We start from the raw sequence: 14,407 nt of genomic DNA on the forward strand, positions 1-14,407 counted from the left end.
CCCTTTATGTATGGAGATTCCATGGCTCACATCTGTGCTTAAGTATATTTCATAAAATTAGATTTGTACACTAGCTGACTACTGGCATAGAACCATTGTTGATTCAATGGATTTACCACAATTTTCTCTTAGAAACTACAAGAAAGAGTCAAGTGATTTCACTTGGTTTGTTTGTTTTTTTAGACATTTGTATGAGTATACACTTTTTTTAAGTGTATTTCAGCGTCTTTTTAAAAAAAAGTTGTGCATACAGTGTGCAAAAATTGTGAAAGCTGCATACAATTCTAGCGCTGTTACTTTGTGTGAAGTACTGTTAAAAGATGTTCCAGGCACACACAAAAAGGCTATCTTTCCTCTTGAGAACCTCACTCATTCCACAGAGATAGGTCCTAATCCTGTAAGGCCTCCATTTCCCTAACTTCCTTGGAGTTTAAAAGAAACCATGTGCACAGAGAGCTTGCAGAACTCGTTTGTGTAACTTTTATCCTTCTGTCATACTAATTCGTGTCTGATAACATTCAATGAAGAATATATACTTTAAAATAAAACTACATTCTCATTCTTGACTGGGTCGGATTTTTTCTTAGTGCAATTCCACTGATGTCACAGAATTTGTACTAGCAGAGTATTTGGCCCATTCTGTGTGATTATCAATTTAGTTATTTGAGTACAGCAGATTTTGCAAACAAATGTTTGCTAGTATAGCATACACCATGTACTGCAGTGATCCAGATTACCTATCCAGGTATCATTCCACACACACATATTGGGTAGGTTCAATTTAAAAGATTGCAAAAGTTTGTTTTTAACAGACTTAATACAGTTGCCATGCAATATTGTGCTGATTTTTTACAGTAACTCAGTAAACAACTCATACTACCACAGTATATTATTTTTAAACAGAGTGTCAGTCAGTCAGGTCAACAACAGTCCTCTCTACTGTTATGGCAACTAATTTACATTGCATTATATAAATACCATGTCATTATTTAAAAAATTCAATATTTATTGGGATTTAAGTCACATACATTTCACAGAGACATGTAACTGATATTTACTGCCTATTTTTACCAAGGACTAGTACAAGATTTTCCACAGTATTTGTGTTTTAGAGGAGGTTATAATCTACTTTTCAACCTTGTCCTCAGATCAGTGGCAATTACATTTTCAGTCACCTCAGATGTTTGGTCTTCATATTGTTTGCTTATCTAAATTCTGTCTAAAACGTGGTATTTAAAAATGCAAATAGATTTTTATTCTTATCTAAAACCACAGTCACTTTTGGGTGCCCGAAACAACATGGCGAAGAGCTGTAGAAGCCGAGCTGAAAAACCTGGGGCACACCTGGGAAACTATTGAAAGACTTGCCAGAAACAGACCGGAATGGAGGAGCTTCATCACTGGCCTAAACACCAGAGGCATAATAGGAACATGACTGAGTCACTAAAACCAGCTCATACTTTTCATGTGTCAGGTGGATTCATTTACTAGGTCATACTTCATACTAAGGGTATATTTATTAATAGTTTACAAAGAATTAGTAAATGATTAATAGGTGTTTCAATGAATGGCTAATCAACTGTTATGGATTATTGCAGAGTCCAATAGTTCAATGGGTGGCTTATAGCCATGTACAACAATTATAGATGTGCTTATAACCACTATAACACCTCTACTCGTGCCTGTAACATATGTCTAACATTAACTAATCATTCATGAACCCTTTATAAACTATTTATTAATGTAATTTTAATATAAAGTGGGACCAGTTGCCTAAGTACCCATGTGAACCTTGGTGATACCAATATGGCCAAGATAGGCTGGATATGGCAGTCCTGACTTCCTGTACTAAGAGATGGAACATCTATGTGCTGAAAAAGAACATGGCCAGTAAGAAATTAATTTAAAGTTGAAAGATAATGGGTCTCTTTGAGAAATTATATAATACACATATGTGTAGGTGTGTATGTGAATATATATTCACACACACACACACACACACACACACACACATATATATAAGTAGAAAGTATACTCAAATAATTATTTCCTGAAAACGAGATCATCTTGTTTAAATGTGCAGGTCTCTCTTTTTATCACCCTCACCACTAACAATTATATCCCCTCTCCATTTAACAGCATAATTAGAAACAGAAATAGTCATCTGTAATTAAATTTTAGAAATAGAGGCAGGTGGGTATCCACTTTCAATCACATTCCACAACTGGGAACATAAGATTAGCCCCTTACTGTTACATCTACAAGGACGAAAATAGTTTAGATTTTTAGTAAACGGCTCACAACTGATAAATGCAAAAAACAAAAGCAACAATAAAAACACTGAAACCTAACAACCCCAAAGAGAAAAACAGAAAGCCAGAGTTAATTTGAGTTTGCAAACTGAAACCCTCTCCTGTCTGTAACATAAGATGGATCTGGGGGCTAGACTTTAGTGAGTACCACCACATTCAGACATCATGACAAGACAAACAAAAAAGGTAAATTTATAAATATAGATTTGTATTACTCTGGTCCTTTTTAATCCTTGAAGTTCCAGCTGCATGTGATAGACAACCGTACACTATGTACTGAATTCAGTTTCAAGAATCAGGAAATATACACACTCCCAAATGATTGATCAGTGGGGATGAGGGCAGTTGGAGGCTGGGGACGATTTGTCCTCTACTGCACAGCTCTTTGTTTATGATGTGCTCCAGCCCTCCTAAATTAGCAACTTGACATATAAGTGGTCCCTGCACGCTGGGCTAATGGGGGACAAGACTTAAGCTGAACTAGTATTTTGAACATTGCAGAGTGCCTTCTTGAGCTTTGCACCTGCAAATGTTTGGGTAAACTCTTTTGAACAGCTGCTCTCCACAGGGGCTCCAGCAACTGCCTGTCAGCTGGGAGAAATAACTTTTGAGGAACTCCAGACAGCTGAAACCGGCTTAATCAAAGCAGTCAACCAGTTCCTACCATCCATTGGCGTTACAGTATGAAGAAAACAAATCCTCCTAAGAAATGGTCTGGGAGCTGATAGGCACTCTGAAAGCCTTCTCACCTATGGCTGTTAAGTTAAAGGGATTTTCCATAAGAAAGTAGACGATTATATCTTTCCTCTGTAAAGGCATTGTTTTCCATAGATCTTACCTCCAGACGTTCACCTCTTACATTTACTCATTAAAGTGAATTTATGAGGCAACATGGAACTCAAGCACAGTTTGAGCTGAAATGTGAGCGTACCAGCTCTGCTCATAGGATGGCTGCATGCACAACAGGAAAGATATAACTACATTGAAGGAAAGAGGCCTGACTACAGTCACCATCATCTTTGATATAGAGAACTTGCCCACAGATTCTACAGGTACCAGCATGTAATGGTCCATCTTCATTGGACCAGATGTGTCAGGACTTGAGGTTCCACCTGCTGCACCAGGGTATTATTTGTGCTCATGGTTGTTTGTTTAAAAAACACACTTTTCTATCTAATTAGCTGAAAATCTTCAGCAGCCCCTGGTGCAGGTCCATGAATGAACACAGCACCACAATGTAGACTTCTTTCGGGCACAAGTGGGGATAGGAAAGTTGGTGGGGGAGACAGGCACAAGGCAGTACATCAAGCAGGTCAAATTCATCCCTGGTGAATCTCCACTGAAGTCAATGGTATTATACCAGGAATGAACTGGGCCCAGTGATCCCAAGGCTACAAAACTGACCACTCATCTTAGGCAGCTGAGACAAACCTGTGTGGAGGAAGCAAAATTCTTCAGAGCTATCCCCTGATCTGACAAAGTTTAATTCATCTCCCTTCTTCCTTCCTAATTTATTGGAAACATCATTTACTGGGGCATTCAGATAGATTAGAAATTTGACCCCATTCATTTGTCATCTTATATTTCCTTCCACCTGTTCCACTTTTCAGGATGAATCCAGCTTCAACTAAAATTAATTTGAAACAAAAATTAAGTGAAGTATTGAGTATTAAAAGCTGATAGATAGCTACCAGTAGACTAGTACTGTGAGGAACACAAAGGTTCCCTGTACTAATCCAGCAGTAATCTCAGGCCTGATCTAAAGGGCCTGCATTTTTACAGAGGTTGGATATATTGAACTTCATCCTTCTTACAAGCTCATCTTTGGGCACCTCCCAAGACTGGGTTTAGAATAAGAGGGAGGATGGTGCCATTTGCAGGGGCTCACTTGCTTCCTCACAAATAACTGAATTTGGCCCTCCAGTGTCAGGGAGAAAGATCAAAAGAAAATCTTTCCCCCACTATTTTAAATATATTTATTTTCTGATGCTATTTTTCTGTCTCTAGCATCACTAACATTCCCAGTGCTCCTGAACCTATTTATTTTCCATCTGTTGTCTGCCTGCTGGAAACAATTCTAATGCATTGCACAAGTCTTTTTCTCCTGTCAGCTGCAGCAAGAGAAGCCACTCAAAGTCTTTTTTGGGGGGGGCAAGGGGGCAGCAAGGCCAGTGCTGACAGACACAGCAAAGCAGCAAGTGCAGGACTTTGAAGAAATTGGGGATGGGAGACAACTGTTTCGAGAAGAAGGAATGGCACAATGTCTATTCAGCAAGAGAAGGGCTTGGGCAAAGCTAAAGGAGGAAGTGCAAAATAGCAGCCTGGGGATGGGAGATAATTATTCCAGATGCTGGTTCATCCGCATGGGCTGGGTACAGGTAGGTGATTGTATTCTTTTGTTTTTCATGTATTTGATGGCATTACTGTAGGGTCACTCTAGTTGTTAGTGGAGAGGGGTTCAGGGTGCTGTGGCTCAACATCAAAAGTGGTGTTGTCCTCTCCTCTTCTTTTTAATTTACCTCTAAAATGCAACACTTTATGAAGTATTTTCAGAGTAGATTTTAATATGTTAATGACAGCTGGGACAGTCCAGAAATCTAAATAGCCCTATATAAAGAAAGGGCTTCCTCTTCCATTTCTCATCGCCAAGAATTTTTATTAAATGATATCGCAAGTGACACCAGATTACAGGACCCCATATTTAGTCAGAGATGGAGAGGTTTTGGAAGAGGATTTTATTAACAAAATTTACTGATATCAAAGATTTCATTAGAGGAAAAGATAGCAATGGAAAGCACGTCCTCTTGTTGTTGGGAAGAGGTATTATTAATGTCATTGAGATGTAAGCAGATGAAGATAAAGGACTGGAATTTTGCCACCATATGTTTAAAAGGCATTCAGCTACGTAGTTCTAACAGGCAGCAGCTGTTTTAAATGTAAAGGATGCAATTTAAAGCAAGCAGTGACTTTGGTGGGAGACAAGTAAGCCCACGGCATACTAGTCCCTTTCCGTGTTCTTTCCATCTAGATGGTCCTCTGTGGCCTCTTGTTTTGAGTGTGTATTGGGACAAGACTTGGTCTCTCAAAACTATTCTCTGTGTGCTGCCAAATCCAACGGGCAAATGTTCTGAAAAGGGGATTCTGTCCCGCTTTGGTCCAAATGTAGTTATTATGACTAGCTGAGCCTCAGCCTCACCCCAGCCTGCACTCTCTGAGCCTGTATTTTCCTCTTTTGCAGTACATCCAATTTAATCATGTTTAGCACTTTCCAAACAGCAAAGCAGATGTTCTCTGTAATGCAGTTTTTGACGAATGCACAAGAAGCTGAAGCCAGTGACAATGTAATCCACCAAATGCCTGTGAAGGAATCCATAGCGCCTCTGCCTAACAAGTTTTCTTCCTGACGTCATTTTGGGGGATGCCAAATAACAAAATATTGGGTGGCGGGCGGGGAACAACAGATATTGTCTGGGGGACCAATTCATTGACACAACAGAAACTATGCAGTGACTCTTCTTCTAGATCTGGTGGATAAGGTGTAAAATGTACATCTGCACTTCTAAGTTATTTCACCAGTAAACTGTTTCAAATTAAAACCAGATGAGTAATGGTGAAGCAATGAGATTTTTCCTGGGTTCAGTAAAACAGCTGGTATTGCTGCTATTACTCATGTTCGTGTGCATGTAAAGGTCTTGTAAGTCTGAGAAAAGTATCTCAGTCAGGTAGCAGCAATGTATGGCAGCCTCTGTCTGTAGAAAAAACCCAAACGATTTGCTGCTGAGGCATCCTTGTATTAGCCGTGCACTTGCACGGATTTATTCTGGCATACCTATGACTAAAGTAGGAAAAAAGAAGCATTGCTTCTTTTTGCCCTAACTAAAGATGTTAAATAAAAACAAAAACAACTCTTTCCTGTATGACAAATGACAAAATGACATTTAAAAATACACACTATTATCTAGTATTATCTAATTACTAAAAATCACTAATATACAGTGTCCCTAAATTGTAGGGTTTATTCTTTGCCGACTAAAAGAAAATAAAGAAGCCTTCCAATAATCTGAAAACACTGTATCCACCCACTTTTGAACTCTACTGGAAGGAAAGGATTGTTAGGGGCTGTAGTTCATTTGCCAGTCCTGGCTTCCCCAAAATAAAAATATTATTTGTTATTAGAATCCTAGAGCTGTGAACTGATGTTAACTGACTCTGACTGGCAAGCTAATATATTTTAGAAGCCTGCATGAGAAAGGGATTTTTGGTGTGTGTCTGTGTAATAATATTTGCTCTTTCATGAATAATTTGTTTCTGGAAAAAGGCTGAACATCAAAGGCCTTTCAATCTTTGTTTTGAGGGTAGCATTCTGATAACAGTGCTGGATGGGACGCAGCCTCACATTTCCATGCTTTATACATATATTTCTTTTGCATCATTTCTGTTTCACTTGCAAGCTCAGAAAACGACTGCCTTTTAAGGAACAAGGGTTACAAATAGGATGACTGCATTAAATTCTGTAACTTTTCCACATACCAATCATCACAAGAGGTGAGCTGTGAACACTGGAATGTCTTTATCTCTCACTGGCAATGAGTCAGCTGCAACACATGAAAGGCTGGATCCTAAAGTGAGCTCAAGTAAAACCCAAGGGTTTATACCAACTTATTTTATTTGGATATATTTATTTGGACTGCTTTAAAAATTTTCATCTTGAAGCTTTCATGGAAGAACCACTGCACAAAAAAGGATAGAAGAGTAAAGAGAGCCTCCTCCAAACAGAAAACCAGATCCAAGTTGCAACTGTTTAGATGGACAGAATCCGTCTCTGTACAGGCCAACAAAGAAGGTTCTGTATGGCACATGCACCTGTCAATGTTATTTCTAAGGCACTGATAATGGTGGTATCTCAACACTGAAAATACTATGAAGAAGCTAAAGAATTCAGAACAAATGGTGATTTCCCTCTCCATTCCATGTGTGAATTTATATGCTTGAAGGATTTTTTAAAAGTATTTATGGGCATCACTCCTGGGGAAAGATTTTAGTGAGAAGGTGGGTTTAATACTTCAATCTGAATAAAACCATGTTTGGAGTCAATCTCTCTCTTCTACCAAGGAGCTTCACAGCATCTGTTCTCCTGCTACGAATGCTCTCTTGCCCAAGTCAAAGAGTTGACCCCTGGTTCTTTATAGCTGTGTTGTCCCAGTGGAGCTCAGCTGTCTTGGAAGACCAGAATTTCTGAGGCCGTCACTGAAGTAGCCAGGTTTCAAATTGTTAAAGCATTTGCAGATAATGATTGGGACTTCACATTTTTTTCTGAAATGAATGAGGTGCCAATGGAGTTCACAAAGCACAGGTGTGATGTGCTAGTTTTGGTTGTTGTTGCTAAGGCGACATGCCGCACTAAATTCAGCCTTTGTGTGATAGCTGCATTCAACCCTACATAGAATTACAGTAGACTAATGTGGTGAATCACCAAGGCAAAAGTGTTGATTATCCTTGCATGAGAAGAAAGGGTACATTTTTCTGGCCAGCTGGAGATGCAAGAAAGCATTCCTTGCCACTGTGGCTATTTGCATGTCTGGGAGTAGCAAGGAGTTTGAGGAGGACCCTGAGGTGCCACTCCATTTTGATCTGATGAGATTCCATGGACCACTGATTGGTAGTTAAAGCTCTGGTGAGGATAAGGTATTGGTACGGTTTCTAAAGAGTTTCCCCTTCCTACTGACATTATTCATGAGCTGGGTTTAAGCCAACTGCTGTTCTTCCATCTGTTGATGGATGCTGAGGGTAAGTGATAGTGATACACATCACTTCTAGGCATTGGGCCATCCTGGTGGTGGAGGAGCTGCCTCAGAGAATGAGACATTCTGTCGGATCTGGAGAAGGTGTCTCCCAGTTTCTCTAAGCAGTCTCATGTAGAGCTGAAAGAGGAAGGGAGAGAGACTGAGCCTTATGGATCGCTACATGATAGAGGCCTAGTAGCAAACAGCAGGTGTCCATCACAACTCTGTGGGACCACTAAGATAGGAATGTGGATCCACTTGAGAGATGCCCAGTAAAAAATCTCATATGAGTGTCAACAACCCTTTATGATCAACAGTGCAATGCCTGCTTATAACAATAACCATGTTTTCTTTCTTATTCTGTCAAGAGCCTTTCATGGCTGGAGGAGACCACTTCTATATACTCCGGCAGAAGGAAAAATGGAAGGGGAATTGATGAGGAAAACAATTATAGAGGAATTAGGCTACTTTATCTTATGTTTATTATTTGGGAAGAAGTGTTAAGGAAGGAGGGATGAACAATTATGTATTAATTGTCTATAGAAGACTTTCCCCCATTCAGCTACCCTCCGATAATACTCAAACTATCAAAATTTCCTTTGCTTTTGTGCTGATCTCACAGCTGGAAGGGGTTCCACCTGTAAAGATGAGAGTCTGTAACAGCTTTGCTCTAGTCTAGACCTATACTGATACAGTAATGACTACAGTCCTCACAGCTAATTACTGCTTCATTTCCCCCATCCATCCTACTCCGCTCCCCAAAGTAATTAGGTGCCTATGACCGTTAACACACTTACAACAATTATTTAATTCCTCTCTTTGTAAGCTACAATCTCATCCCAGCTCGGAGCTCTCACTGGAGTGCAAAGTTGCATAGGGTTACTGTACCTGTTAGCCAATAGCTGCGACTTTGTTCCAGAAGGAGAGGTTAGGAAAATTGCCAAGTCTCCACGCCGAGGATGGGTGATAGTGATGCGCACAACCACATGCTCCAAGTAGATCACATGGTGGTTGGAATTATCTGAACAGCCAGTGGCTTTGTATACTGAGTGGACCTGGCTGTCTGGCCGTATTGTTCTGTAACATAAAGATATACCAACAACAAAGTTGTTTCAGGCTTGCTCTCTGGAGAATGGAACCAAATCATCCTTATATGGCATTTATTGGTCAGTGTCAGACTACTATTTTTTAGTTTAAAAAAATAAAATTTTAGCATTATCTTGGTTACCAGGCATCTTAGTTAGCATAATCTTAGTGATCAGCTGAGTTTGCTGATGGCATCAGAGAATGTCACCGGACCACAGCTTATTAATTCACAGAAATGCCTGGCTCCATGGTTGTTGCTTAAATAATATTGACTACTATGTATTAGATAGTGAATATCATTAACACGCAGGGGATCAGAGCCTCATCTGGTATAAAGGACATCGCTTCCCGGAAGTGTGGCAATTTTCAGCAGCCGAGGATGTGGTCCATTAAATACATCTATCATTTAAGTACATCATTCATTTTTAGTGAATTTGGTGTTTTGGAAGTGTGTCTGAAGACTGATTTTCTCTGTGTAGCCACAGAACAGGCTGGGCACATACAGTGCGAAAACAAACTTCCCTCAGGCTGCGGGGCTTGACTAGATGACCTCTCGATGTCCCTTCCAGCCCTACAGTTCTATGATTTATCAAGGGCAGGATAGCTTTCATATGGGCAAATCAAAGAGAGCACAAAGAAAGGTATATTGTATCAATTGCTTTACATGTAAATATATGAACCACTGAATACAACATGTATTACTTGGCTTGGTGATCCGTGTTCTCCACACACACATGCTGTTGAGGGACTGTTGTCCATTTTTCTGCTTCCATCACTATAGCTTCAGCATCCATCAGTCCAAATCCATATAGGTGGCTCACTGTCAGATGTAAACAAAATGGTTACAATCACAACATAGCACATTGCTGTTTTGCTAACAGAATGGCATCATTAGTCATTGCAGTTATCAACTAAAGGCTACTGCTTCATCATTCTTGTTGCTCAGGAGCACCCAAAGTTTCCTCACCAAAAGCTATTCTGGCAATAAGGGCTATACCTAATTTGCACAAAATAGAACATAATGCAGCTGTTCAGATCTTCATTGCAGACATGGCCAATGGATACTACAGATCCCAGCATGCATTGCTTCATCAAGAACTGGGTAGCCCAGACATTGTAAAACTCCAGGGAGTGCAACTGCCTAACAGACTGCCCTATGGTCACCTGCTTTAATTCAATCCAGTCCTCTACCATGAACCTGCAAACAAATGTTAGAAGGTGGAAGGAGCCAGAAGTGTGTTATCTCTGATAATTCAAATGCCTCACAACCGCAACTACAGACACATTCTGAAGGTGGCTGACTCACTGGGTGTTTGCGATTTACACAGGGCCAGACTGTGGCTTTTAGATCCTGGTACAATCCATTCCTTGTTTCTCTGTGCACAGGGGGAATGTGGATGTTGCTTCATTCTCTCTCAGATGGTGCAGTATGTTCCTCCTGTGCAGCTGGCCAGCTCTTCCCTCCATTCTTGGGGTAGTTTGTGCAAGGAGGGAGAAATCCCTGTACTTCTCCAACCCCAGGGGTTAAAGTCATCCTGGGCCCTTGAGCAGAGTGCAAAGCAGAAGAGGGGATAGCTCCTTGCTCCACTCCCTCTGCAACCCACACAGGACCAGGGACAATGAAGCCCATAGAGCAGTTGTGACTATGGGCTCCTCGTATCTCTAACAGTAGCAGTTTTAAAGTGGGAAAACCATCATGAAGCAGACTGTTCACAGTAAACAATTCTCTTTCTGTGAGAAATTCAATTTCCTGTCATACCTAATAATTAAGTTCAATATCTCAGAAGAAGGCTTAAAAACATTATCTTTCCTAATTTTAGGTGAATCAGTAATTGAACCCAGATGCATACAAGATACAGAGGCAATGAAATGTGTGACAGATTTTCTCCCCCGCCCTGCAAGCTTTCACTTTTGACATTTTACAGTGATAGTCCTGTGAGTATGAACTTGATCCTGTTGTCTCAGGCATGTCAATTATTTCACATACCTGCGCCTGAAAGGTAGAAAGTTACTTTTGATTTTTTTTTTAATAAAGAACATAAAATATCTAGTACTTGAAAGGGCTTAGTAATAAGCAACTTCACGGCATACACTGAAGGTTTCACTCACTGACCTGTTAATCAGCTGTGAACTTTTTTTTAGTTCTAATCAAAACAGGAGCTTGCAATTGGTTGTTGATTAATTAGAAGGGACTGCAAACATCAGTGACCATCTGTTACAGCTGCTATAAATCTATATCTTTGGTAGATTTCTTGGGTGGAGATAGTGGAAGGAGAAGGGTATGGGAGCGAGTACTTTTAAATCACAACATTGTATCGATAAATCAGTTTAGACTGCTACCACAGACAGTACTACAGACAAATCCTCAGAAAAACATAAAATGCTGTTTTAATCTCTAATGTGACAAGGTATGGTGTAAGACAAGTCTTTCAAGCTACACTTTGCAGAAAGTTTATGAAACCAGCCTCCAATCAATGCCAAACCAGAACTCAAAGGATTGCATCTATCATTCCCCATCCCCCATAAAACCTTGTTAAACAAATGACAGTTCAAAGTATAAAACCGATCTAGACTTAAAGATCACATCTTCCAAATATGGCAATATCTAATGATGGCTGAAATGGTCAACTGAAGAAGGCTCTTCAACGGAAAATCCTGCGAGGCATAATGAGTGTGCAATGAACTGTTATTCTTACAATCTCCTTTCCCTTTAGCCCCAAATGCAAGTGCACATAGAAGAAACGTGCATTCTAAGAGAGCTAAAACACGGCTCGTCTAAGTAATTGGGCAACTAACATTTTCAGAATAAAACAAACCAAAAAAAGACTTCAGAGTGTATAACAGATTCATGCATTCCAAGGCCAGAAGGGACCACTGTGATAATCTTGTCATTGTGATGTTACACTTCCTGTGTAACACAGGCTACAGAACCTTCCACACAATAATTCCTAGAGCATATCTTTTAGAAAAACATTGAATCTTGATTTAAAGATTGTCAGTGATGGAGAATCCACCACAACCCTTGGTTCATTGTTCCAATGGCTAATTACCTTCATTGATAAAAAAAAAAATGCATCATTTCCGGTCTGAATTTATCTAGCTTCAACTTCCAGCTAGCGGATTGTGTTATACTTTCCTCTGCTAGACCATTATTAAATATTTGTTCCCCATGTAGGTACCTATACACTGTAATCAAGTCCTTCTCTTTGTTAAGCTAAACAGATCGAGCTCCTTGAGTCTATGACTAAAAGGCATGTTTTCTCTTTAATCATTCTAGTGGCTCTTTTCTGAATCCTCTTTAATCTATCAACATCCTTCTTGAATTGTGGGCACGAGAACTGGACACAGGTTCTAGCAGTGTCAAATACAGGTAAAATAACCTTTTTACTCCTACTTGAGATTACCCTGTTTATGCATTCAAGGATTGTATTAGACCTTGGGGCTATGCTGTTGCACTGGGAGCACATGTTCAGCTGATTATCCACCATCACCCCCAAATCTTTTTCAGAACCACTGAGGTCCCCATTGTGGAAGTATGGCCTACATTCTTTGCTCCAGATATACACATTGACATTTAGGCATACTAAAACACACATTGTTTGCTTGTGCCCAGTTCACCAAGCGATCCAGATCATTCAGTATCAGTGACATGTCCACTTCATTGTTAACCACTCCTCCAAGTTTTGTGTCAGTGATGATATTATGATTTCTTCAAGGTCACTGATAAAAATGTTAAATAGAAGAGGTACAGGAACAGATCCCATTGGGACTCCACTAGAAACACTCATGCTTGACAATGATTCCCCTTTTACAATTACATTTTGAGAACTTATCAGTTAGGCAGCTTTTAATCTATTTAACGAGTGCAGTGTTTAATTTTATATCATTTTAGTTTTTTAATCAAAATGTTGTGTGGTACCAAGTCAAATGCCTTAGAGAAATCTAAGTATATTATATCAACACTATTATCTTTATCAACCAAATTTATAATCTCATCAAAAACAGATATCAAGATAGTTTGACAGGATCTATTTTCTAAAAATGTTCCATGTTGATTGGCATTCATTATATTACCCTCCTTTAATACTTTATTAATTGAGTTCAGTATCAGCTGCTCCATTATCTTACTCTGTTTTGATGTCAGACTGATAGGCCTATAATTACCCAGGTCATCCCATTTACCCTTTTAAAATATTGACACAACACTGGCTTTCTTCTAGTCTTTTGAAATTTCCCCCAATGCTTCAAGACTTATTGAAATCAACATTAATGGACCAGCATTCAAAAGAGCTCACCCAGATACCTACCTGGCTTCAAGATTAAACTCGATAAGTTTATGGAGGAGATGGTATGATGGGATAACATGATTTTGGCAATTAATTGATCTTTAACTATTCATGGTAAATAGGCTCAGTGGCCTGTGATGGGATATTAAATGGGTGGGATCTGAGTTACTACAGGGAATTCTTTCCTGGGTATCTGGCTGGTGAATCTTGCTCACATGCTCAGAGTTCAGCTGATCACCATATTTGGGGTTGGGAAGGAATTTTCCTCCAGGGCAGATTGGAAGAGGCCCTGGGATTTTTTTTGCCTTCCTCTGTAGCATGGGGCACGGGTCACTTGCTGGAGGATTCTCTGCACCTTGAAGTCTTTAAACCATGATTTGAGGACTTCAATAGCTCAGACATAGGTGAGAGGTTTATTGCAGGAGTGGGTGGGTGAGATTCTGTGGCCTGCATTGTGCAGAAGGACAGACTAGATGATCATAATGGTCCCTTCTGACCTTAATATCTATGAGTATGAGATACATGTTATACCTGCTGATTTTAAAATGTCAGACTTAAGTAGATGTTGGCTAACATACTCCTGAGATAATAATGGAATGGAAAGAGTATTATCAGCATCATATAATGGGACTACATCATTAGTTTTTCCCAGATATAGAACAGAAACATTTAATAATAATTCTACCATTTCCATCTAGTAATGGACCAATATTATTGTCAGGATTCCTTTGTTCCTAATATACTGCCTTCTTATTGTCCTTTAAATCTGCTGACTACAGAGTTCTCCTTGTGTCCCTTTGCTTCCCTTATCAATTTTCTACAATTCCTAGCTTCTGATTTATGTTCACCCACTCCTAACACAGCTGAGTGGGATGGTGAGTAGCAAGCTTTGGTGATGGCAGGAGTCTGTTCAAGGACATCCCTGGTCAGGCAGGCCTCC

General features: G+C 39.7%; 1 protein-coding gene across 4 annotated transcripts in view; it reads right to left on the reverse strand.

Annotated features, from left to right (window-relative positions):
• Positions 1–14,407, reverse strand: part of PCSK5 (proprotein convertase subtilisin/kexin type 5) — a 303,081-nt gene that overhangs the window by 90,706 nt on the left and 197,968 nt on the right. For all 4 annotated transcript variants that reach the window (XM_074953227.1, XM_074953228.1, XM_074953229.1 and 1 more), the window contains exons 11-12: positions 9,884–10,001; positions 8,984–9,172 (exon numbers count right to left, since the gene is read on the reverse strand). In XM_074953227.1, the coding sequence (XP_074809328.1) occupies positions 8,984–9,172; positions 9,884–10,001 (307 nt within the window). The remainder of the gene's footprint in view (positions 1–8,983; positions 9,173–9,883; positions 10,002–14,407) is intronic.

This window comes from Natator depressus, chromosome 5 (genome assembly GCF_965152275.1).
Source record: "Natator depressus isolate rNatDep1 chromosome 5, rNatDep2.hap1, whole genome shotgun sequence".
In the NCBI taxonomy this organism is placed as follows: domain Eukaryota; kingdom Metazoa; phylum Chordata; order Testudines; family Cheloniidae; genus Natator; species Natator depressus.